General features: G+C 37.9%; 1 protein-coding gene across 1 annotated transcript; it reads left to right on the top strand.

Moving 5' to 3' along the window:
- Positions 1-2515: 2515 nt before the first annotated feature.
- Positions 2516-26987, top strand: STEAP4 (STEAP4 metalloreductase). Its single transcript, XM_001492219.6, has 5 exons — positions 2516-2645; positions 19359-19816; positions 20469-20996; positions 22473-22637; positions 24015-26987. Exons 2-5 carry the CDS (start codon positions 19361-19363, stop codon positions 24276-24278), a joined length of 1413 nt encoding a protein of 470 aa, XP_001492269.1. The 5' UTR covers positions 2516-2645; positions 19359-19360; the 3' UTR covers positions 24279-26987.
- Positions 26988-27138: the final 151 nt, after the last annotated feature.

Raw genomic sequence — 27138 nt, 5'->3', positions numbered from 1 at the left:
AGAGGAGGTCAGCAAAGCACCAACAGGACAAAATTTAAGGAGACACTCATATTCTGGTTCATGCAGTGTTGGTTTTGAGAGTGAGCCCCTCCTCAAATTTTGTGCCCTAGGCTCCTCAGTCACATCACACCAGTCCCGGCCCTGGATGCTAGGCAAACAGAAGACAAAATATTCATTATACCCATATTCAAAAATATCTACCAGAGCACCTGAAATCCCCACCATTAGAGATTCATTTCTTTGGGTTAGGCAGAGGTATCTCCAGGAGTCCTTCAATTTTATTTTATTTTTTTCAAAAACAGCTAGGGGGCAAATCTTTAAGTCAATAAGAGTTTCCCATATACATGTTAATTATAGATTATGAAATCAGTCACCTTCAGGGCCAGCACATGTTGAAAGCCCCACCCCCTAATAATGTATGGGACACTGTAAGGAGAGGGCTTGGGGAAGAGGGAGGAGTGGCTAAGGCCTGAGAATGTACACAGAGGGGTCCCGGAAGAGGAGAAAAATGACATAGAAAAGGAGACACAAGATGTTAAAGGCACACGTTTATTCAACCACTTAATAACATTTACTGAACACTAACTCTAGGCCTACCTCATCAATTTTCTTAAAATCTGCCATGTGGAGAAAGTGAGGTAGCAGGCTGGCAAGTGAGGAAGTAGCAGGAAAGACTCAGGGCACCATAAACGTGGGCTTCTCTCAACAGGAGTTCTTTGGTAGTGTACCCCATCTGGGAAGGCTTCTCTGGAGTTCTGATGTTAAGGCTTCAGGGAGAAGCAGGAATCCTGCCAATGGCAAATTCTTGGGTATTCAGGCTGCTGGCATCTATGAAAGCTTAATTTTCCCCTACGGCAAGGGTTTAAGGAAAGACTAGGAGAGTTATGAATTGTGTGTCCCTCCTAGGACCAAGGGAAAAGTTAATCTTTAAACCATAAAATAAATAAGTCAAGTACCTCTTAAGTTTAGTACTAATAAAGACAATTTTTTCCATCCTTCATATTTCAGTAATTTAATCTTCCCTTTCTGGGATTCTAGTTGCTTTTGGCAAAGAAAAGAGTTTACATAACTGAAATATATCTGCCTCTGTTAAAAATCAGGTTTTAAAATTTTTTGTCCACCTAATAATGATAAATATATAAAGCAATGATTGTCTTATTAGTTGGAGGCTGCATTTGGGAATATGATTGTTCATTATGTCAGCTCATAACAGATACAAACACTACTCAGAAACCAGAGTGACCCGGTCCGTAGACCCCAGCTGTCTCCTTCTGGGTCTTCTTCCTTGCCCAAAGAATACTATCAGATGATTTTTCTGCAAAATACAATAATTGGAAAATTATTAATAAGTAAAATAAATATTAAGTACCTCTTACATGCAAAGCACTGTGCTAGGTGTCGTAGAAAATTCCAGGCTGAAAAGGATAGGGTGTTAACCCCCGGAGCTTGCAGTCCAGGAGAGGAGATCTATACACAGTAATAACTCTCTAAACAGGCAGATTGCCCAAACTGCTGTATTAGAAGCATCAGCTAAACTATATGGAGAAAGAAAAGATGAAGTGCAACCAGTGGCTTAGAGAACAGGTCCCAGAAGACATGGAGTCTCAGCTGACTCCACAAGATGCTCTGCGGACAGGGGCAATCCAGGCAAGGGGAGGGTTGGCTCAAAAGTGCTGGGAACAGGCCTCAAGTGTGGCTGAACATCTGGACCTTGGCAAGCATGCCATAGAACTTAAGACCAGATGGCTGGCTGAGAAACAGATTGGGAGGACTCTGGCTTCTCGACCCCAGAGGCTGGGAGCGCCAGGGTGCTTCGCCCCATAGGTTAACATTAGTCAAATCTTAAACCATCATAGCTGTGGCTTTTGAGGGTGTCCTACAGAGAAAGACATACCAATCCAATTGTGCATGTGTACAGAGAGAGAGATATATATATATATATACATAATTATGCAATATATATTATTGCATATTATTATGCAATATTACATATAGGTATAGATTTACATTAACAATACATTATCTTCATCATCATCATCCCTCTCTTTCATTTGGCTTGTTTGTTTTGAATGATTTAGTCTACCTAAATTAAAACCTCTAAATTCAAGATCATCCAAGCTATGAGCCCCACAAGAACCCAGGGCTTCCAAGCAGAGGGGAAAGATCTCACATTTTAAGCAGAACTGAGACAAAATGGCAACAGGATAAATATCTAGAAACCTACACCAGGTGTTGTTTTCTCAGCTATTCAAAGAGGCCCCACTAGTCCTTCGGGAAAGGAGTCCTCCTCAGCTTCTCAAAGCCTCAATCTGTGTGGGATGCACAGATCCCAAGGGCTCTGGGGAAAACCCTTACAACTCCCGCTGGCCAGAGAACAGCGGCAGGGGCGGCACAGGAAGTTCTCGTCCTTCCACCTGCCCGGGATTCCCGGCGTGAACTCTTCCTGGAAACGCTTTCTTCATCATTTATCTTGCGTAATCTAGCGGGCCCTCCCTCCGCTCTCTGGCTTCTTATAACTGGAGAGAGCCGCGCGGCCGCAGCCCAGCACCGGAGCGCGGCGAAGCGTCGCTGTCCCAGCCTGGCCCGCGGCGCGCCGGCCGCAGCTGCACTAGACCGTAGCCGCCTTGGAAGCTCCTCTCCCGCAGGTGGGTCACGTTGCTGGCTCACGTTGCTGGCTCTTGCCTTGTACCTTTCGCCACACGGTCCCCCTCCCTTATCGGCTTCAGCCCTCCTCAAGCCTTGCTTCCAGGACCCCACTCCCCAAGCCTGCTGGCACTGGGAAGAAGGTGCTCGCAAACTCCGCGCCACGCCGCCGCACTCCTCTCCGGAAAGGCCACCCTCGGTATCGCGCGATCAGTTAAGCAATTCAGTAAGCCACTGGCTTCCCGAAGTTTTATCACTCGTCTGGACCCCAGGGTGCAGAGAAGCCCAAAGGAGGAAGATAGGGGTTTGGATTCCACTTTGTATCTTACTTCTGGATAAAAGCAATTTTGAGGCGCCCATCAGGAGGGAGCCTAGAAGAATGTGGTTTTGGCAATCTCCGCAGTCGCAAGACCTGAAGCCACTTCTTAACCGCGAGCTGAAATTTGCACTAAGATGTGCAACCACTTCCATGCTTGATCTCGATTTAAATTTCCTCCCATAGTTTAGCGATTGCTTTTCCAGAGAAATACTGTTTGAAATGTAATTTATTGTGAAGCGTAAAAAAAAGCCTTGGTTCGTTGTTTGTCCAGAGGCAGATAGAAGGTAGTTTTTACTCTAGACAGTAACTTGGAACTGTCTTTAAAAGACAACTGGTGTCATGAAAAGTGATTCAGAGGGAGAATAGGGCGAGGGAGTTGGGGAATTCCATTCCTAGTTCTAACTAGAAGTTTAATACCTCAGCCTCAGTTTCCACATATGTAAAACAAAAGGCTGTTGGACCGGATTATCCACAAAGTACAACTCTAACAAGGTGAAAATCTATGACGAAAGATGCTTGCAGGTTTTGTTACCAATCAAGCTCTCCCCAACCAGGGAGACACCAGAGGAAGAGCCCCTTGCCCTTCCTTACAGGGTTCCTTGTCTATTCGGTGTCACAAATTGGAACAAGGCTGAAGCTGAGTGTTCAACAGCACAAGCTTTATTCAATGGCCAAAGAATGGAGAACTGGGAACAAAGTTCGCAAATCAGCTTAGCTCTTGGGGCAATCAGGCAGCTGTTATAAGGTGTCAAGGTAATGAAGGGGAGGAATATTCATAGCAATATGGGGAACTGGGCAGGCTTTTCTGGGAAATGGGGTGTCACCCCTTTTCTTCCCTTATTTGGTCTAGAATTTCCTGTCATGGTCACCTGTAGGTGTTATGTAGCATGATAATGTATTACAATGAGTGTGGAATGAGCTGCCGGATCTATGTCAGGTCAAATCAGACTGCCTTGTTGCCTTTAACCAGTTTCAATTGGTTTTGACCGTATGTCACAGCCATCTTCTCCTTCCTCTCTTTGTGGTTTCCCGTAAGCTAAAGGTAATATGTTAGGCTTGTTCTGAGCAGGGCTGTGGTTAATGTCTTATGGGGTTGGTGGGCTAGGTAACAGTTTCAAATATATTGAAAATCTCATTAAGTTTCTCATAAGTATAAACAAGTAATTACTTTCTTCATAATAATGCAGATTTCATTTTTATAGGGAAACTACACAGCTGTAGAGAGACTCGTACCTCACAAGTATCTTAGACTTCTACCACACTTATCATTCAGAGAATACTCTCAACTTTCAAAACCATTCTTCACCTTTGCTATGTGAGAATGTCCTATTGCCTATAAATGGCAGTCATATAAATGTCACTCACATGAAAGAACATTTTTTCTGATACAGTAGGTGTAATTTTATAAAATGGCACATTTATTTGAAGCAGTAACTTTTTTGAGATATGGCCTTTTGCAAGGCCCTGAGTTTTCCAGAATGCTGTGATTTCGCCTGGTATGAAATTTACCTGCATGTATTCTCCCTGCATGGCAAACACGGCCAACCCAGAAAACAAGATGAAGCACTCCCTATTTATCAGGCTTTAAGGCCATAAAGTAAATGGTACATGTGTATAGAGAAATTGGGTCATCATACTTTCTCCACTTGGCAACACTTATGGTTCTGCTGAAGCTCACACAGCGACTTAAGGTTCAGAAACTAGTGTGTACAAGGCCTGACCCTTAACTTGAGAACAATTTCTAGACTTCTGCCTTACATAAGCTTGCTAACTGTTGTTGGAAATAACCAAATAAATTTTTATAAACCTGTTAATAAACTGAAAACCCTAGGCCTTGAGCCTTGTTCTGAACAGTATTAAGAAAAATAGATTCATTTGTCACAGAATTTCAAAACTAAAGAAACCCTGAGTGGTCGCTCTGTAACTCCCTGTCTCCTGAAGCACCACCCTACGTCACTCTACCATTATTAACACCATTGTGAAAGCAATAGAGATTCTCCTTTTAAAGTCTTCTTTTAAAGTAGCTGATTTTGCAGTCAGCTCAGAAACACAGTCCAGTGTTTCGTGATCCTCACCATCTAGTCCTCTTTGCAAGTCATGTGGATCTTTTCGCAACTGCTATTTAAAGATCATTTCCTTTTAAAACCTTAAGAAAGCTAGTAAATTACTGGCAACAACAACAAAAAAGTCACCCTTCAGACTTGAAGAATTGCTAGGGTACCTTGTAGCTGGTTTGCTCTGGGTTGTTCTCCAAGGATGAGGTCATTTGTTAAATCTGCATCTACATCCACCTATAATTCCTGCTGTGCAAACCTGGGACAGACTATGGGTAATGAAGTTTTCTGAGTGGGATTTTTTGTTTTGAAGTTGTAGTTAGGCAGAAATAATAGAAATAAGATTTACAGACAAGGCCTGTGAAGTTACCTGTTTGACTCTGTTCTTTGTACATTCAAAGAGGATGGGTCATTAGTTAATTATGAAGACTTCCTGAGCAGTTCCACATGATGTGTTAAACCTACTCAAGATGTTTAAATGACTTTTAGGTCATTTCCAAAATGATTTAAATTAGCCCTTGTTCTTTTGTGAGAAGAAATCAGTCCTGGAAGGAACTAAGCTAAGGAATAATTAATACTTAAAACAATGCATGATAATAAAACATACTTGGCCTATATACTTAAACAGTTTGTTCTTCCAAAATCGTTAAGGAAAAAAGAACAAAGAATGCTTGCACTGTTTGAAGATCATCTTTCAGAAATCTCTCTCTGCAAAAAGAATGCAGTGTTCTGCTAAAAGAAGTATTTCCACTCCAATTACCTCGGCAGGCCATTGACATCCTAATCTAAATGCTTCTCCACAATGTTCTAGAAGAGTTTATTTAACCACATGTAGAGAAGTCTTACCATACTGTACTTTGAACAGTCGCATATTTCTGAAAACATTTTGAGAGAAATATGTTTCTTTTCAATGTAGATTATATGATCGATCCTAATGTCAGGATGAAGTAAAGTTCACTTTTCATCTTAAAGGGAGGAAAATGTATTCAAAGGCTTATTTTGAAAGTTAGGAACTATAATTCTGAATAAAAAGAAAGATAAGAGGTAACAATATAGCTGGATAGCACCTCTTATCGGATTATTAGAACATAAACTAGATCATCTCTTTTGCCTCAGCTCCAAATATTGGGGGGAAAAATGCATTAAGAACAGAGCTGAGGGCTCCAAACAGGTGTTCAGTGGAGATGGCACCAGCACTGAAGAGCGTGGGAGTAGGAGGGGCCATTAACGGCTGACTAAGATGCTGATTATGCATCTTTCATCTATACCTGCTGTTTTTACAGGATGTGGAAACAGCTTTGAGCCCAGGCTAAATTGGTCTGAAGCAGTTTGGCACAGACTTTGGTAAGCTTTATTGCCCTGCTTCCCAAGCAGATTAGGTCCCTTCTCTGGCCGGGGATCCACTCTGCACATTCCTCTGCTCGAGTCCTCACACATGATATTATAGCCATTTGATTATGTGTTGCTACATCCTCCCCAAGACTGAATCCTCTTGAGGACAAGGACAGTCTAATTCATCCTTTATCCCTCTTGTGTAGCACAGTGCCTGGCACAGAGAGGCTGTTTAATAAATCTGTCGAAAACATGAATCCTACCAAGACATTGTTGGTAGCACTGATTTTTATTTTTGGAAAATGCTGACCTTTATAGGCATAGTAGGTTATGAGGATGGATGCCCCCTGCACTGTACTAGTTAAGAGAGTCAAAGTGTACTGGCAAAGTCCAGATTTCAACTGCCTGCCATTTGGGGAGATGCATGAGATTGCTTTGTGCTGTACAGTATGTGTAAAGTAAAAAGTGGAAATTATTATAACAGTTTTTAAAAAGGAGAAAGAAATTGCAGGAAGCTTGGTTTTTTTTGCATTAACCTTAATTTTAGTAACCCTATTATGTTGTAATAATGGGTAATAAATTTCATAATAAATTTGTAACTATAATACTTTGGAGTCAAATTCATTGTAAAGAGTGATATAGTGTAATTAAAGTATTTAACTGAGGTCATGAAAATTAGAATATTGAATTTTTAAAGGTTTTAATTAGTTTAACTTAAGTAAAACATTTTGGCCCTTCTTTAACACCTGAAGGCATGGTGTAAGTTACGAAGCCTATTGAACAGTTCAAAGAACTAAGTTTTATCAAATCATTCTTATACCAAAAAAAATTATCATGCCTCTAGTTATTTCTTTTCCAGTGCCCAAGTACTAAAATAATTTCTTCATCCTGTTCAATTGCCTTGATGAAGGTGGTGTGGGAAATGGGAGGAGGTCAAGGAGAAAGCAATTAGCAGGCTGGTAAATGGTTCATTGCAGCTAGTAATGCAAGTGTGCTAGTTGCTTCGGGTTTTCCGAGTCTGAGACTCCAAGTTGTGCTTTTTTTTTTTGAGGCATGTCTGGGAAATTGGAAGATATGTATTTGGGGAAGATACATATTTGGGGAAGAGACGTAACAAAGGTGTCCCTATATCTATTTCCCTGAGGGAACTAGGAGTCAAGCAGTATCAGATTTACAGCCAAAATTTGTAAACATTGAGATAATTCCTAGTGGCCTCAATGTGAAGATAAATGACTATTCATAGGAAATTTATTTAAACAAAGCTAGTTCAAAATTGAAATGATCAAATCACTTCCAAAATATTTTTGACTACAGTAGTCCTAGAAAATCAAAACCTACTAATTGAGACTATTAAGTGGGTTGTTGTGATTACCAACTCATCCAATAAGCAAATGTTCGTGTAGTGTGTTCAAGCCACATGCCACCCAATCAGTGACTGAGAGTTGTTTTTCTGATGGTGGCAATCCAGGTCCTGGTCCTGATGTTGAATCTTTGGTGAACCACAGATTTGTAAGAAGTTGTTCAGGATTTAGAATGTAAACGGAGGCCAGGGCAAATTAACTCAGACATGACTGAATCCCTGACCTTGTCATGAGCCCCAGGCTTTAATCAAATGAACTAACCAGCCTAGACAGTGGATAATTAACCTACATGATGAAATTCTTGGCCAGGGAATCATAAAACCATCTTCATTTATCTTGACAGATGCAGCTGAGATCTAAATGTGAAAACATGTATTAAGATTTTAATTGAACTAGAATTCCACCAAATAATTTAAGTTAAAAATAAATAACTTTTTTCCTAAAGTACAATTAAGATCAATAATATAGATCTGCACTACCTTGCTCTCCTGGTAATTCATTGGGTAGTAGTGAAATGTTACTCATAGAATCATTTTAGTTGCAGCACATGCCATAGCTAGTTCTGGTTATTAGCAATTTGTGTGGAAGTATATGTCCCCACAGAACATTGATGCAAAGGTTGTATTTAGTTATGCTCTTGTGACTTGATCAAACTGTACAAGAAAAAATTACTGTTTTCTTTTGTGTTATTATATTGGCTAGCATAAAAACTAATCATCAGTAAATTAGGTTGCGATGAAATACATAATAGTTTCTCACCAAACAATTGAAATAATCAGTTTTTTGTAAGTAAAGTGCAGTGTTTTATTTATGTGGATTAAGAGCTTAAATGATATATTTCTGTTAGTCTGTGGCTATTACTAACAAAGTTACTAACAGGGGTATTTTAACTACAAGGCTAAGATAAAAAATATACTATATTTTCAAATAACATGTATAGACTGAAGATTGAACCATCCAAAACAACCAATTCGTAGAAGAATTCATTGATTATGGGCACATTAAATTTTTTATAAACTGTAATCAGTGGTCTTTTTAAACCAAAGCCTTTTGATTTTGCTTCAGTAGTATATACCTCTCAGTGAAAGAATACATGCTGAAATGTGAACATGCTCGCTTTCCCTAAAGAGCCTTGACCTCACTAAATACAGAACTTACTCAGTGAATAAATTGGATGGGTTCATGTGTTAGTGTAACGTTTTAAAAATTTTTTTTAATGTTTTTTGCTTTCCAGTTGTCCCTGGGATATATTAAAACAAACGCTCTGAATCATAAGAAGGCTCATAGAGTTGCAGAACTCCCTCTTGCCCTAATGCTTTGTGATGAAAGGAAATATTTGATTGATGGGCTTCAGCTCATTACAAATATGTTGTCAAGTTATCCAGGGCTTTCAGGTTGAAATGCAGGAGGAATAATAAAGCAGAAGGAAGGACTAAAAGAGAAAAAAAAAACCCTGTTTACAGGCATCAAATTAAAATAAAAAATCCTTTCACATCTTACGGAGTTGAGACGTGTTATTTGTATTCTGACTCCCCGGAAGGTGGCAGGCCAGATCACTGAATTTGTGTGCTACAACACCAGTGGGGGTGGACAGGGGGAGCAGAGGAGGTACTGTCAGAGGAATTCAAAATCTTGTAGGAACAATCATTTCAGAATTCAAAGCTTAATTCTCAAATGGAGAAAGGAGCAGAAGGTTTTTAATGAAAGTTTCACCCAAATGATAAATGAGATGTGGTATGGCACTATGTGAGAGTTGCTATGAAGGAGTACTGTAGTAGATTTGTGGGTAGATTTGATCAACCTATTTGTGGTTCATTGAAGACAGTTCTTCAAGGTTTCCTTGAGAGAATTAAAGAGCAAAGCTTACACATAGTCTCAAACCAAGTCTTGAGTCTGGCTCCCTTGACTCTCTTCCTTGTATGACCTGCACATTCACTCTGGCCTCTGGTTTTCACAAAAATGGGAATTCCAGCCTCTCAGACCCAGCCAATGATTATTTAGGAGAAAAAAATTGTAAAGCAGGTGAAATGTTTCTGCAGCTCCTTACAACTTCATCAGTACCCTGTTCTCCCTCTGTCTTTCCCTTCCCCACGATCCCCCTCCAAGAAAGATACCCCTTATTGTTTACCACTTTCTGTGGTTCTCAGGCCTTGGTACTCCTTAGAATTGATTGTTTGGTTTGGTTTGGTTTTTTAAATATAGAAGCCTGGGCTTTACCTCAGACCCATTGATTCAGAATCTCAGGTGGTGGTGACCTAGCATTTACTAGCTCCCAGCTGATTTTAAAATGTGACCAGGGAAGAGAACCAATGTAGCAGGCCATTAACCAAAAGCTGACAGGCAATGGTTCGCAATCTTGGCTCTACAGTAAAATCACCTGGGAGAGCTTTTTTAAAAACAAACAATGGCCAGGCTCTACCCTAGACCAACTGATTCAGATGCCCCAAGAGTCCAGTCATCAGTGTTTTGTAAAATTTCTCCACGTGATTCTCATGTGCACCAGGGTTGAGGACTACTGGTTTCTAGAGTAATCCTTTGCAGAGTTATTTGCCTTAGTAATTCTAAGTAGCTTTGAGGATTGAATGAAAGATCGCAAAGAGTACCAGGAAGACATCTGTCTGTCTGTACCATCACCACGTCCCCTCTTCTTGCATTTCCCTCCAAACCAAACCATATAGATGAGTCCTTTTTGGCTACTTAGGATTTTATTAAGGCTCCCAGCATACTATTTCTGTTACTCAAAATCGTGTGTTGTGATGATGATAGTTTTGTCTTTATAATTGTTTTTGTGATTATCTCTAAACCTTTTTTATGTGAAACATTTTTTGCATTTTTAGTTTGTATAAATATGTAAAATTGGATGGGCTAAAAGACAAATAAGACTCCTAATAATGTGTAACTAAGGTTGAATCTTTACATAAAAGAATATACCTTAATTTGTATCTTCTGTGTATTTCTGAAAATAAAAGATATAAGAGGGAATTTATGAAGGCTAATTTTTCCTTTCAGCCTATCTGCACCAGAGAGAGAGAAAGATTTTCTTTCCTTTTTCTTATATACATAACCGTGTTTATATATTTTCCTCTTCATTCTATGAAAACTTTAGAAAAAACAAATGGCCTATTTTCCAAGAACAAGGCAAGAAAGTGCCCACCTTTTAGAAGGTGCATGACTGGGTTGCTGATCCCTGTTCTTCTTACTAAGAGGATTGGGGAATAGGATCTTTTCCAGGGCATGGGGGGGGGGGGGAGAAGGGTCATTTTCCCCCTGGCTGCTGATACACAAAGGACTTTAGGATTTTATTTTGATGTATTCTCCAAGTGAGGTCTACACATATACAGAAATATACTGCTAGGACGAAAAGAAGCCCATCACACAAATTTGTATCCATTTATCAAATATCTGTACACTGCTATTATGCTTTAGTATGAATTAATATTTTAATATAGGCTGCAGTTATCACCTACACAAAACAAATAGGTTGCACAGTATTTTTAGAATATGTTAAAAAACATTGACTTGTTAAGCATAAGCATTTAAAATGTTTAATTTTTCATAGATATGGACAAGATTATCCTAAAACTTATATTGAAAGGCAAAGGAACTAAAATATCTAAAACAGTTCTGAAAATTAAAAAATAAAATGGGAAGAATCAATCTACCCAATTTTAAGACTCACTATGTAACTGCTTCATCAAGACTGCATGGTATTGGCAGAGAGTAGACACATAGCTCAATGCAACAGAAGAGAGAACCCAGAAATAGACCCGCACATGTGCAGACAATTGACTTTTGACAAGGGTGCAAAAGAAATTCAATGAAAGGATAGTCTTTTTAATAAATGACAGGGAAGTAATTAGATATTCATAGGCAAAAAAAATGAACTTTGGCTTGAACCTCATACTTTATATAAAAATTAACTCAAAATGGATAATGGATTTAAATGTAAACTATGAAACTATAAAACTTTTAGGAGAAAATATTCAGGACCTAGGGCTTGGTGAAGAATACTTAGACATGACATCAAAAGCACAATCCATAAAAAAAAAATCCAGTAAATTTAATTTCATCAAAATTAAAACTTTTGCTTTGTGAATGACCTGTTGGGTGATGGAAAATCAAGCTACAGACTGGGAGAAAATATTTGAAAACCACATATCTGACAAAAGGACTCATATCTATAATATATAAAGAATTATAAAAACGCAATAGTTAAAAAACAAACAATCCAATTAGAAAATAGGAGAAGACATAAGGAGATTTTTCACCAAACAGGACATACAGATGGCAAATAAGCAAATGAAGAAGTCCATACGGCGGACTACTTGACAGTGAAAAGGAAGGAACTATTGATACATGCGGCAACGTGGATGGATCCCAAGGGCATTATGCTCAGTAGAAAACAGCCAATATCAAAAGGTTATATTTCGTGTGATTTCATTTGTATAACATTCTCAAAATGACAAAATTATAGAGTTAGAGAACAGATTAGTGGTTTCCAGGGGTCAGGGCAGGCAGAGACAGTGGTAACTATGACTATAAAGGGGTCATGCTGGACTAGTTCTGTATCCTGATTGCAGTAGTAGATACACAAACCTACACATGGGATAAAATCACATAGAAATATACATGCCCATTGTACCAATGTTAGTTTCCTAGTTTTGATATTGCACTATAGCTATGTAAAATGTAACCATTGGAGAAAATGGTGAAGGATGCACAGATCTCTTGTACTATCTTTGCAACTTCCTGTGAGTCTATAATTATTTCAAATAAAAATATTTTTTTGTTAATAGCATAATAGCATATGCTTTGTTAAGTATAAGCATTTAAAATATGCAATTTTTGTAATCCTATTTGGACATTTCCATGTTTTCAGTATGGTAGAATCCTCTAAAGCTGGCAGTGGCCTGGCCTCTCTAATCTCTGTCCTCTGGGAGATGAGAGAAGTAAAATGCTCAAGGAAGTCTAACCCTAATATCCACATGGGATGCCTAGTTGGGAACATCCCAGAAGAATGCTGCCTCAGGTTCCCAAGGCCTGGAGTGGGATCTGCAGACAGAGGGAGATGATGGGCAAGTCTCTACATGACCCACACCTGGTCCCCCTTTTATGCCTCGCACACACACAAGCTTCTCAGTGGCCTTCGAGGTCATCTTTGCCACCTTTGTATCCGCCTCATTGGTTGCCAATCTCTGATCTATATAAACACCCTGTGGATCACTTTACCTGTCTTGGCCCTCTTAAGGAGCCTCTCTGGGAGATGCTTCCATAGGAGGCAAAACTGGTCCTGGAGATTTTCCAAACCCGGAAATATTCTTGCTGTGTTTCCTGTTACATAACTGAGGTTTGTAAAGAGCTGAAGGAAGGAGAGGAGACCACTATGTTATAACTATTTTAACCCGTCTTTCCCTTAATAACTCTGCTTCCTGTTTACCACCTTTCTTATTTTCTTTATTCCTTCCATCCTACATCTAAGAGTAAAATAGGACTAGGAAACTTTTCTTTAAGTCTTTCAACAAGAAACCTTACTGCCTCCATAAATCCGTGTCTACACACGGGAGCTATTTTGAGTTACAAATAGTCTGAAATGGGTGTAACTTCCTTCTTTACATACTTACTATAAAATGAACCCTCAACTTGATCTACCTATGGTTTACAGTACACATATATCTTCATTTTTATGAACTCCTATTATTAGGATATTTTTCCAAAAGTTCAGAATTAAATTCTTCCAAGGAATTACTCCTTTTTACATGTTATTTCATCATACCAGTTATGGTAACCTTAGGTCTGATCATTTTTATTTCTCCATTAAAATAATAATAATAATAATATTGTATTATCCTGGGTCAATTTGCAAGCAGAGCCTGTTGAAAGGCTTGTCTGCAGATAGCTTATTAGGGAAGCGATTCCAAGGAGCAGGAGTGAGGGGCATGGGGCATAAACCGGGGAATGCGGGAAAGACAGGACAGGCACACATTAGGTTGGCCACTGTAGCAGATGAGTGGTGCTCTGTTCCACTGGGGCTTTCTGAGGAACCTTATGAAACATGTCAGGACTGTGTGCCAGAAGATGAAAGGGGAAGCACTTATCCAGGGGGTCCTGTCCTCCATCGGTCTATGGTGGCCCCATGGGTTGTACATGTCTGAGTGCTAAGCAGGTACAGGCTCAGAGAAGCCCCAGGGCAAGAATCAAGACATACAAGATGTGGGGCTCCAAGTGAGCCTCTGTTAGGTAGGGGAAGCTAGCAGAGCTCAGTCACTGCCCAAGGACTGGAAATACAACCAGGAGGATTTGAAGCGGAGCTCAAGATGTGGCCAACAGAATTATCAACTTGTAACTCTATAACTTGATAAGGAGTAACTAACTGCCCAATGGAATAACTATATTTCTTTCTATTGTCAACCAGTGATATCTCCTCAATGTTTTTGCATCTTCAATTCCCCCAGGATGTCTCTGAAGGTTTAGGAGTGAAAATAAATTTTAATGGTTGGGGTAACAGCCCAAGTGTGTTACATTAGATTGCCAAGCTACACTTTAAGAGAGAAATATTAAAATAAAATGTGAAAGAATTACAAATAAGAGAAAGTCACACTTGAGCTGTTTTTATGCCTGTGTTTTGATAAATTCATATGCCCTAAGGCCATTTCATATAAGGTTTTATTTATAAGAAATAAGTGAGGAAAGCAGAAGCTTCTTAAGAATTATTGAGCTTAACAACAAAAAAACAAACAACCCGATCAAAAAATGGGCAGAGGACATGAACAGACATTTCTCAAAAGAAGATATGAATATGGCCAATAGGCACATGAAAAGATGTTCATCATCGCTAATCATCAGGGAAATGCAAATCAAAACTACACTAAGATATCACCTTACCCCCGTTAGATTGGCAAAAACATCCAAAACCAAGAACGACAAATGTTGGAGAGGTTGTGGAGAAAGAGGAACCCTCATACACTGTTGGTGGGAATGCAAACTGGTACAGCCACTATGGAAAACAGTATGGAGATTTCTCAAAAAGTTAAAAATAGAAATACCCTATGACCCAGCCATCCCATTACTGGGTATCTATCCTAAGAACCTGATAACAGATATCTCAAGAGTCCGTTGCACCCCTATGTTCATCGCAGCATTATTTACAATAGCCAAGACGTGGAACCAGCCTACATGCCCAGAAACTGATGATTGGATAAAGAAGATGTGTTATATATACACAATGGAATACTACTCAGCCATAAAAAAAGACGAAATTGGCCCATTCACAACAACGTGGATGGACCTCGAGGGCATTATGTTAAGCGAAATAAGTCAGTCAGAGAAAGACGATCTCTATATGACTCCACTCATAGGTGGAAATTAGTATATTGAGAAGGAGATCTGATCGGTGGTTACCAGGGAAAAGGGGGGGTGGGGGGAGGGTACGGAGGGGGAAGTGGTGTACCCACAACATGACTAACAAAAATGTACAACTGAAATCTCACAAGCTTGTAATCTATCATAACATTAATAAAAAAAAAAATAAAAAAAATAAAAAAAAAAAGAATTATTGAATGCTATTTCAGATAAATTTTATGTATTTCCAATAATCACAGTTATTGAAGCATAACTGACCCTTAATTTATAGAATACATATAAAGGTTACATTAATTAATTAACAGATTATTCAATAATCTATTAATAATAGCCAATTTATTGAGTACTTATGTCTCAAGAACTGTCTTAAGATACATTAATTCATCTGATCCTCACAATGTCTCTAAAGTAGCGACTATCAACCTCTCATCTTAAAGATGATGAAACTGAGACACAAAGAGTTTGAGTAACTTACCCAAGGTTACACTGCTAGTAAGAGATGGAACAAAAACTAGTACTGTGTAGTCAATATCTTTGTTTAAAAAAAAAAGTTTATGGCAGGTTAGAATAACTGAATGTAGTGGCCAAATAGTCAAAATAAAGTCTGGAATCACTCTTTCTTTGCAATGATTAAGATGACCCAAGTGAAAATATGTCAATAAAGACATCATCCATCTCATACAGGACACCGGCAACTTTATCAAATGTGTATTTTGCTTGCAAATGTCCATCCAAATATACGAAAGAGAAAAATAATATATTGGGATAAAAGAATGGAGAAGAAGTGAGGGGATAGTCAGGCAGACTGACATTCTTTCAACACACTCACAAATGATTTCTACGAAGTAGAATAATCAAGGTATCATTCAGCAGTTTGAAAGTTTGAGTTATAACAACTAGTTGTTAACTGATTAGCAACTAACCAATATAATATAAATTGCTAAATTAGTTTGCATTTGTAGATGCTACTAAGAATTTTTCAAAGACACAACTGTGTTTCCATAGGATGGGCCCTGCCCATCTCCAGGTGCTTTCCTATATATGGTCATGCCCTTCCCTGACACCATTTAGGATATTAGTCACCGGCTAGTATATAAAAGGATCCAGTTGCTGTGCTTAATTCAATGATTCAGAGAGTTTCTGTTGAAGTACAGGAAAGTCTTGTATTTCTTGTCCCTATCTGCCATGACTTCTGACTACCCACAAAACCATGAATGGTCTGCTTGTAATACAGGTACACACCTTTGGATAAGCTCAGGTAAGAATACAAGTGTTTTCCATAGGCTAATATGGAGTGGGCAAAATTTCTGAAATCCCTTTAAAAAGGTGCAAACTTCATATGCTTTACAATCTACATGAAATCCATTATGCAAGAATTGAATAGTGATTAGATCTAGTTTGAAAATCCACATCAAATTCACTGAGTTTTACTTTAAACTCATTTGGACAAAAGAAGTAATGTCTTTAAAACATCCTCCCCCTCGACTTCTCTCCTTTTCCCATACTCTTTTCCAGTGGCTTGTCTTGAATCATTCAGCTTCCTCTTATTATGTATCTCACACTGTGCCTGGCACACAGTAAACCGCCACTTCCAACTCCTACATTCCATCCTTCTCATATCATTTGACAAATATGTATCAAGAAGTGCCTAGTCTATCATAATGAGTGCTCTTCTTAGCACTGAGGGTACGTCACTGAACAACAGAGACCAAAAAAAGGATTAACCGAAAGCTTAAACTAAATACCGGGAAGAGAAGAAGTTTTGAGAAAAAAATCAGTACTGAAAGAAGAAATAATATCCTTTTTTTTAAGATTTTATTTTTTTCCTTTTTCTCCCCAAAGCCCCCTGGTACCTAGTTGTATATTCTTCGTTGTGGGTCCTTCTAGTTGTGGCATGTGGGACGCTGCTTCAGCGTGGTTTGATGAGCGGTGCCATGTCAGCGCCCAGGATTCGAACCAAGGAAACACTGGGCTGCCTGCAGCGGAGCGCGCGAACTTAACCACTCGGCCACAGGGCCAGCCCCAGAAATAATATTCTTCAAAATATAGATAGTAACCTAGATTACTTTATGAGATCATAGGAACTTTGAGAACTTTTATTTGGTTTTGTTTTTAACTTATATTTCACAAACTTTTAAAAAGTAACACAGTCACATGTTTATAATAGTGACTCAGTTTAGTTTTAACTGGCATTTCTTTTATTCTAGGTAAGATTAAAGGTCTTTTACTATGTTGAAAAGTCTTTCATATTTCCTTAGGATGAAGTGTCAGCTCATATTTTTGCCCACTTTTCTAATGGGAATTTTTTTTTCTTATTGATGTGTATGAGTTAAAAAAATTTTTTCCAGCTTGTTGATTCTCTTCTGACTTTGCCTACAGTGGTTTTTGCTTTGCAGCTATTATTTATTTTTATGCAATCACATTTATCCTTTTATTCTTTAATGGGTTCGGGGATTTGTGACATAGGAAAAGGGCACTGCCCCTCTAAGGCTATAAAAGAATTCTCCATGGCTTCTTCTAGTTCTATTATAGTTCCATTTTTAAAATATATATATATATTTAAATCTTTAATATATTTTAAATTTTACCTTTAGGTGAAGTACAAGGTATAAATTCAACTGTTTCTTCTAATTGGCTATTTAGTTGTTCCAATATTAGCTACTGAATAATCCATCTTTTCCTCTTTGACTTGAGATGCCATCTTTATCACAGGTGTTTAGGTCCATTTGTGTATTTTTTAACTCTACTCCACTGAATGTTTTTATTCCTGTGACATTGCTATATCATTTCATCATTTTAGCTTTATAATATTTTAATATTTAATGGAACCAGCCCCATATTCATTACTCTACTTTTCAGAATTTATATATTAAATTAGGGAAAACTGACATCTTTGTGGAGCTGAGCCTTCCCATCCAGGAACATGCTGCACGTGTCCATTTACATAAATGTTCTTCTCAGAGTCTTAGGGGAATTTTAAAATTTTTCTTCATAGAGATCCTGTACATATCTTATCTTGTTAAGTTTATTCCTAAATATTTTTTATTTTTGTTGCAGCTATAAATAGGGCCCTTTCTTCTATTAAATCTTCAAACTGTTTTTTTAATATATGAAGAATATTGATATTAATTGGTTTCCCAGACAAGATGTTGAATTATTTTTATATGTATGGTACTTTTTCAGTTGACTCTCTTGAGTTTTCCAAGACTACAATTTGATTATCTGCAACACCTTTTGAATTTCTATTCCTCTGTATTTCTTTCTCTGATAGTTGTGTTAGCTAGAATTTCCAAACAATAATAACTAAAGCGGTCATAGCAGATATATTTTTCTTGTTTATGACATTATTGGGAATGTTTCTAGTAATTCTCTTTTAAGCATGATACTAGATTTTAGGTTGACAGAGATACTTAGCATGCTAAGGAACAACCTATTTATTCCTTTTTTACTATGAATCAAGAATAAATGGGGCCTTGCCCAGTGGTGCGGCAGTTAAGTTCACATGTTCCACTTTGGCGGCCTGGGGTTCATCAGTTCGGATCCTGGGTGCAGACCTATGCACTGCTTGGCAAGCCATGCTGTGGCAGGCATCCCACATATAAAGTAGAAGATGATGGGCACAGATGTTAGCTCAGGGCCAATCTTCCTCAAAAAAAAAAAAAGAAGAAGAAGTGTCGAATTTTAACATTTGTCCAGTTAGCATGCATCAATATAACCATATTTTTCTCCTTAAATCTTCTAATATGGTAACTTATATTAATAGACTTTCTAATATTAAATTTACAAAATTTTTACATTCCTAGAATAATCCCCATTTGATCAGTGTGCACTTTCTCTTTACAAGCTGCTGGATTCTGTTTGCTAATGTTTAATTTGGGATTTTTGTGTCACTAAACATAAGTGAATTGGTCTATAATTTCCTTATTAGACCATTCTTTGTCATATTTTGCTCTGAGAACTTTTGGAACTGTAAGTTTTCAGTAAATGCAATATCATTGCAATACAAGACCATAGTTTAAAACATCTACCAGTAAGCGTCTTGGTTTTTTACTGCATCTCCTTATCAACAGAAGAAGTTTTTCACCAATGATTTTGTTAAATAAGAAACACATGAGAATATATATGACAATTTTTACTCCTTCTAAATTTTGTGGGGAATACACTTGAGATAATTCATTAGAAGATTAGAACAACATCAGTCAATCAGTGTTTCCTGGATATAATTCTTATTAATTTTTCGATGCCTGGAGCATTCATATTTTGTTGGGTATCTGTGTTATTATCTTTCAGTTATGGAGAAAACGTCTGCAGATTCACTTCCTCTTACTGTGAATTCTTCAGAAAAGCAAGAGACTGTATGTATTTTTGGAACTGGAGATTTTGGAAGATCACTGGGACTTAAAATGCTCCAGTGTGGTTATTCTATTGTTTTTGGAAGTCGAAACCCCCGGATGTCCAGTCTGCTGCCCAACGGTGCAGAGGTCTTGAGCTATTCAGAAGCAGCCCAGAAATCTGACATCATAATCTTAGCAGTCCATAGGGAGCACTATGATTTTCTCACAGAACTAACTGAGCTTCTCAATGGGAAAATATTGGTCGACATCAGCAACAACCTCAAAATCAATCAATATCCAGAATCTAATGCAGAGTACCTTGCTCAGTTGGTGCCAGGAGCTCACGTAGTAAAAGCATTTAACACCATCTCAGCCTGGGCTCTCCAGTCAGGAGCGCTGGATGCAAGTCGGCAGGTAAGATTAAACAATGAATTTACACTCAGTCTTTAAAAAGTGAGTGTTTTAATGTGCACTTACCTTAAAGATTCCAAAATATAATTCCAAAATAAAATACCCACTAAACATTTTGTTTTGTTAATATGTGCCATGAATAATATTCTCAAGTTTGACCGAGTAGTCAATTGTTGTGATTTATTTCCCACTGTCTGCACCCTCAGCTTTTACCTTGATGGAACCCAATGGTGTCAGTCTCTGGAAGCCTCTGGTCAGTACTAGAAAATAACATAGGTAAATTGTTGATGGATATCCTTTCCACTCCCATTACCTTGTATGAAATTGGTTCCATTTATTCACTGAGATTAGAAGTAATCCCTTAGTGACATGGCACCCACGAATACAGAAGAAAGATCAAACTATTCACGCTGCAGAGAACCAAGTTTTAGCATATCAATGTGATGTGCCTAAAATCATTCCCAACTTAAAACCCTGGTACTTAACTATCCAGCACACGTGCAAGTTTAAAACATCATCTCGTTAAATATGTTGACTCTACATCCTTGTTTGAAAAGCAGTTCACTACTACATGTCATTGTTCTGCACGGTGCTTATATAGTCTTTCAAAATAATTATTAAAGAATAAATACAAAATTAATTATTTTTAATCTAGGTGTTTGTCTGCGGAAATGACAGCAAAGCTAAGCAAAGAGTGATGGATATTGTTCGTACTCTTGGACTTACTCCATTGGATCAAGGATCTCTCATAGCCGCCAAAGAAATTGAAAACTACCCCCTGCAACTATTTCCAATGTGGAAGTTCCCCTTCTATTTGTCTGCTATTCTGTGTGTCTTCTTCTTTTTCTACTGTGTTATAAGAGAAGTAATCTACCCTTATGTTTATGAAAAGAAGGATAGCACATTTCGCATGGCTATTTCCATTCCAAATCGTGTCTTTCCAATAGCAGCACTTACACTGCTTGCCTTGGTTTACCTCCCTGGTGTTATTGCTGCCGTTCTGCAGCTGTACCGAGGTACAAAATACCGCCGATTCCCAGACTGGCTTGACCACTGGATGCTTTGCAGAAAGCAGCTTGGCTTGATAGCACTGGGATTTGCCTTCCTTCATGTCATCTACACACTTGTGATTCCTATTCGTTACTATGTACGATGGACATTGAGAAATATGACCATTACCCAGGTAAATCTTTACTCATTTATATTCTCCTATTCCTTAAATCAAAGAGGAATCTTGCTACATCATAGTCCATTTCACAATTATAGAAAAAAAATCACTCTTCTAAGCATCTTTATTTTTTAAAGTAACTAGAATTAAACACCTCATGTCTCTCTCGTTTTTAAAAAATGAATACAGTTGAGATCTCATACAACTATTAAGAATGAAAATTAGATTCCCAGGTTCACTTGGGTCCAGCTCTATATTCGCAGGACTCATTGGGATACTGACAAACTGACAGATTTGGGGGGCTCAGGAAAACTAAAGATATCTACTTGAATTCCTTTAGGGGGCAGTCAATAAATGTAAACTGATGTGTTTTCAAGCTTCTATTTTTATGCATGCTACTTCCTTTTGGAAGTCAAAACCAACCATCTTATAAGTAGCAGGGCTGTTCAAACATGTGTCACAGAAATGTAAACAAATTCACAAAAGGAAGCTTATAACCCCATTAATGTTTGACTTGTGGGAAGTTGTCCTCAATAACTGGAAAGCTTGGGGCTGGCCCCGTGGCCGAGTGGTTAAGTTCGCGCGCTCCGCTGCAGGCGGCCCACTGTTTCGTTGGTTCGAATCCTGGGCGCGGACATGGCACTGCTCATCAAACCACGCTGAGGCAGCGTCCCACACAACTATGTACCGGGGGGCTTTGGGGAGAAAAAGGAAAAAATAAAATCTTTAAAAAAAAAAAAAATAACTGGAAAGCTAAACAATTCTGAGCAAATGTCAAATACTATTTTCTGCATAGTCAAAAAGTTCAGAAACAATCAGCTTGGGTAGTCTTAAAGCAGTCCCAGAGAAAGTACTGTACATCAGTTCTAGTTTGGAAATAATTGGTTTTGATCAATCTTACTGCTGTCTCAAAGTTTATTAGTCAATAACTCATTGATGGCGCTTCTGAGGATTTCTCTACATTATTTCCGTAACAAATACATAAGAGGTTCTTGGCTAAGAGTCACATTACAGGGGGGTGATTTTTCTCAATCTGTGGTGTGACAGACTTGATGCTATATTACAACATAGTAAACACGAAAGAACCCAAACTTTGTGTGTGTTAATGTGTGTGTATATAAAGCAGAAAAACAGAATCCTGATGTAATCATTTGAGAACATCAAGTTTTGCTTGGGGAACAATAAGCCATAAGGTAAAGAAGGTTTAAGTAAATGTTTACTTGTTTTAAGATTTATAGAGTCAATTAAAACTCCCCACACAACTCCTGGAGTCAACTATTATAATAAAGTCCCAGCAGAACTAATTACATTTTCTACAAAAAAAATTCTAACTATAGTTTTCTCTATAATTATTTTCAAATGATTATTAACAAATGTCATACAATTTGCCTTGAGCAAATAAACCATGCAGAGGTATTTTTCAGTCCCTTTCAAAGTTTGGGCAGTCTGTAAAAAACGTAATTTTTAAAAATTGCTTCTAATTCTTCTTAGGCAACAGCCAAGAAAGAAAATCCATTTAGTACCACTACTGCCTGGCTTAATGATTCATATATATCTTTGGGAATCCTGGGATTTTTCCTGTTTGTACTCTTGGGAATCACTTCCTTACCATCAGTTAGCAACGCGGTCAACTGGAGAGAGTTCCGATTTGTCCAGGTAAGGACTTCAAGATTTAATCTACTTTATATTGCAAAATGAGGCTGGCTTTACAAATATTTTCATTTTTCTCTCATACCATGCATAAATTTCATTTTGCTTTATCACTTCCCTAGCAATCTCATAAAAATAGCAACTGAAACAAGTTCAAATTAGAAAATGCTAAACTCTAGTACCAAAAAGCAGATTCCATAATGGTTTGCCTTCCTGGCAGGGCATCCTTTGCCAAGATTCCTTAACTCCCAGAGCCACAGTGAAGAGATAGAGTAAAAAGCATTAACCATTAAACTTTGTGTTTGGAGATATCCTAGGTGGAAGGTAAAGAGAAACCCAAAGATAAAATTTCTACTTCTGAAAATCAACCTTAGAATATGGACATATTGATATGGAAAGGTACATGTTGAAATAAAGTTTAAAACCTTCAAAGTAAGATACACTAGACTGTCATCATACCAGACTCATTGCTGCTCTGTCAGGGGGAAAAATCAGTTTTTTCCACACACCAACCATCAGACACCTCATTAAAGCGGTTCGTAACTATTCTTATAGACCAGTGCTCCTCAAAGTGTGCTGCCTGGACTAGCAGTGTCAGCATCCCCTAAAATCTTGTTAGATACACAAATCCCCAGGCCCCAACCAGACCTAATGAATGAGAAACTCTGGAGGTGTGGCTCAGCAATTTATTTTAACAAGCTCTCCAGATGATTCTGATGCATGTTCATTGTGAACCAGTATAAAAGGATAGACCATTCATAACTGAAACTAGATTTGAATTTTATAGATCTATTTGAATTTCAAGTCTTGCAGTTTCTTCCAGGGACCAAATGCAGTCAATATTTTCTCATGTTAATACTTTTTTTTCAAGGCATTAAGACAAAAATAGACATTGAGCTTTAGTATTTAGGCCAAAACAAACAAAAGTAAAGTTTGCTAATTGCTCTTTATTGCAATAGAAATTAGTTACCATCTGCTTTTAGTCAGTAATATATAGTAACATGGTGCTCCTTGAGGACATACTATATCTCTTTCATCTCTGGCCTTCAGAAAAGGTGATCAAGGAAAGAGTTTTACCATTGGGGAAGAAGGCAAGATATATTATTTATTCTAATTCAAAAGAGTTTAGTCCTGGGAAACTTTCCCATCCGGCCAGGTTAAGATGAAACCACTATGCCATTTGTAAGTACAATCTTTTTTTAAAATGAAATATTTATCATCCTGAAGGAAGGTTAATGCTTTCTTCAGGACGTAGTAGAGTGTTCTAAATATTACGGGTTTCAAAGGTTTGTGGTTGTTGACAAATATCCTTCATTGGTTTAGAGTGTTTCTCTTTAAAATGTAAATAATGTTAACGTACATATTTTTCTTTCTTGCTTATAGTCCAAACTGGGCTATTTGACCCTGATCTTGTGCACAGCCCACACCCTGGTGTATGGTGGAAAGAGATTCCTCAGTCCTTCGATTCTCAAATGGTATCTTCCTTCAGCCTACGTGATAGCGCTCATCATTCCTTGCACTGTGTTGGTGATCAAGTTTATCCTCATCCTGCCATGCATAGACAGGACTCTTACACGGATCCGCCAGGGCTGGGAAAGGAACTCAAAATTCTCGAAATTGGCATTGAATGTAAAAACACATATTTAGGGCAAAGTTCAATTCACCCAGACTTCTGAACCATAGTATAGATTGTACGTTTGGAGAAGAATAATGGGTATAGTTGAGAAAGCTTTTTCTTCCACCATGGGGTGAAGTTTGTGAACAAAGAAGGATACGCTGCCTGACTTTGAGAAAGTGATAGATGAAAAGAGAACGCCATTTTATCTCCAGTTAGTGATGAATCAGGGCAGGTCCCTGTTTTTCCTCTTCCTGGAGGCAGAGGGCCTGAGATCACAGTTAGCTTTGTGGTTTCACCCTAGGAAGCTTCTCTGTTGTGGGCAACATGCATGATTTAATGTCTTGCAAAATCCAGGGGAAGTACTTGCAACTTCCCTTTCTAGTTCAAGGCCTGAGTGGAGTGAAAGAGAAAACAGTAATATGGTGGCCACTGATAAAGGCTTTATTAGGTATGCATGAAGAAGAGGACCAAATGAAGTAAAAGGAATGAGATTTTTTAAAATTGATTTTTGGAAGTGAAGGTGATCATAAATATTTCCATAGTGAATTCTGTGGTTAAATGTGCTCTTTGATTTTCTTTTACCAATATGTATGTGTACTGTAGGGAACTATTTTATAACACAAAAATATCACAATTGATTGTAGGTAACCACAGGTTAGAATATATGCAAATCTATGCAGTTGTCATAAGATCCTTCCTCTACAAGGAAAAGGTAGGAAAGATGGAGTTAAAATTGAGGGATATCCACTTGGATTTTCTCAGTGTACAATAAGCAAGGAAGGATTGATAAAATCATTTGCACAAAAAGTTCAAATAAACCAGAATTTTAGACAGTAAGCTAAATAAATTTTGTAAAGTTGCACTATATTAGGTTTCATATTATTTAGGTATTGTAGTATGCTTTGTAAATAATATATTCCAAATATTGTCCAACATTAATCACTATGAAATGAATTTCTAGTATAAAAAAGTAGCTTCCAAAATTTATCATAGTTTATTATAATGTTCAGTAGTGAAATTAAATGAATAATGAAAGTGTTAGTTTGACAGATGCACAGATGAGAAAAAAGTATAGAAGTGAAAGTCAGGGCAGAGACGTGTGAGCAGTAGTTGTAATTTGAGACTTTGTTCTTTCTCAAATCCTTGCTAGAAGGCAGAATAAAACGGTTCTCTCTGTTTTCTGTGCTGACAGTGCCATCTCCAAGATGACCTTCCGCAGGATTAGCTTTCCTGGCTCATGCATGGAGCTGAAGGAGCCTTATGCACGATCTTCCCACATACCAAAATAACCAAAAGCTTTGGGTTTGACATTTTTCTGCCTGCTCTACAAAGGCCATTTATTTTCCTCTTTTTTTATTCTTATTATCATATATTCTACATGACATTACACAAAATGATTAAAATAGACTAAAACATTACCCACAACTCAGGATACTTTTCTATAAAACTTTTTGAAAATAGTTCTGTCTATACTGTATATTCAATTTTATATCCTTCCTTTTTCACTTACTATATCAGTGGCTTTGTTCTCTTACTTACACGGTATACATATTTAACTAGTGGCCGCATAATATTACATCAAATGGGCATTTATTTAACCACCGCCCTAATTAAACATGTATGTTATATCCATTTTTATAAAAGCAAATAACATTTCAGAGAATATCTTAGCACTTATAACTTTTTTCCATATTTTAAATTATTTCCTCAGAATACTTGCCAAGAATTGGGATTACAAAATTAAAGAACTTCTAATAGCATTTGATATATATTGCCAAATTATTTCTTAAGTGACCTTGTCAATATCATCAGCATTGGACAAGAATATTGGTTTCCTCACACCCTTTAGATTTTTTAAATTTCAATTTGCGTTCACTGAGAACATACACAGAACATGCTCCATTAATTCATCCTTGGTTCACCCAATCAAGACAGAAGCTGGAAGACTGTGAGCAGAGCTGTGGTGTGTGGTGCTGGCCTGAGAGCATCAGTGGGAAGGACAGGGAAAATGTCCCTGCTCATCCACTCTATTTTATGCAAAACAGCCAAGAGTTCTAGGGTTGGAGCCTGTTCTTTGGTTACAGGTTGGTTGATTAAAGATTAAGTACTACCAGGCTGATCAAGCAAAGCCTATGGGGTTAACCATGCTCCCTTTTGGTAAAAGAGTAATATATTTTTGCTGGCTCATAGTTCATCAGTAAAACTAGAAAATGACACACCTAGGTAAAAAAGCTTCCCTAGAGTAAAAAGGACTCTACTTTTACAACCTAGTAAAAATGCTCTTCCGGAGTACTTAATAAAAGCCATCCATGAAGCTAAAGAGCGCCCCTGGTGGTTTTGGCATAACAGTGCATTGCCAGGTCCGACCCTTTGCCTCAACCCTAAGGGCTCCAGGCCCCACCTTTCCTTCTTTCATCCCTCCCAATATCCCTCCCTCCCCAAAACATCAAACCAGTTTGACCATCCTAACATAGCTGATGCCTCCACTCTACTTCAGGTGGAAAGAATACGTTTGCAACGGATGGAAATAGTATGTTGGGTAAACTGTATTCCTTTTAACAAGTCCAAACTGTTCTACCTAAAAAAGTTAGACTAAACTTCTTCACTGCTGGTATATTTCCTATATTCTAGGAAAAGTTTTATTAAGCTCATAGATCTTTTATTTTTGTATGTTTTCCCCAAGTTAGGGGATGACTGCCTTTGTAAATGTATACTCATTAAACATTATTTAAAAAATATTTTCTCATTTTGTTTAATTCTGGTTTTGACTCATCAGCATTCCAAAGAAAGTGAGTGAAAGGTTTTGAATCACAGTACTTCCAGCATCTGGAACTAAAAATACCTGTCTTCAGGGATAAGAAAAAGGAGAGGCCATACATAGGTTTAAAA

This window comes from Equus caballus, chromosome 4 (assembly GCF_041296265.1).
Source record: "Equus caballus isolate H_3958 breed thoroughbred chromosome 4, TB-T2T, whole genome shotgun sequence".
Taxonomy (NCBI): Eukaryota; Metazoa; Chordata; class Mammalia; order Perissodactyla; family Equidae; genus Equus; species Equus caballus.
Note: the sequence above shows the minus strand (reverse complement) of the source record. Positions and strands in the feature narration are given on the sequence as shown.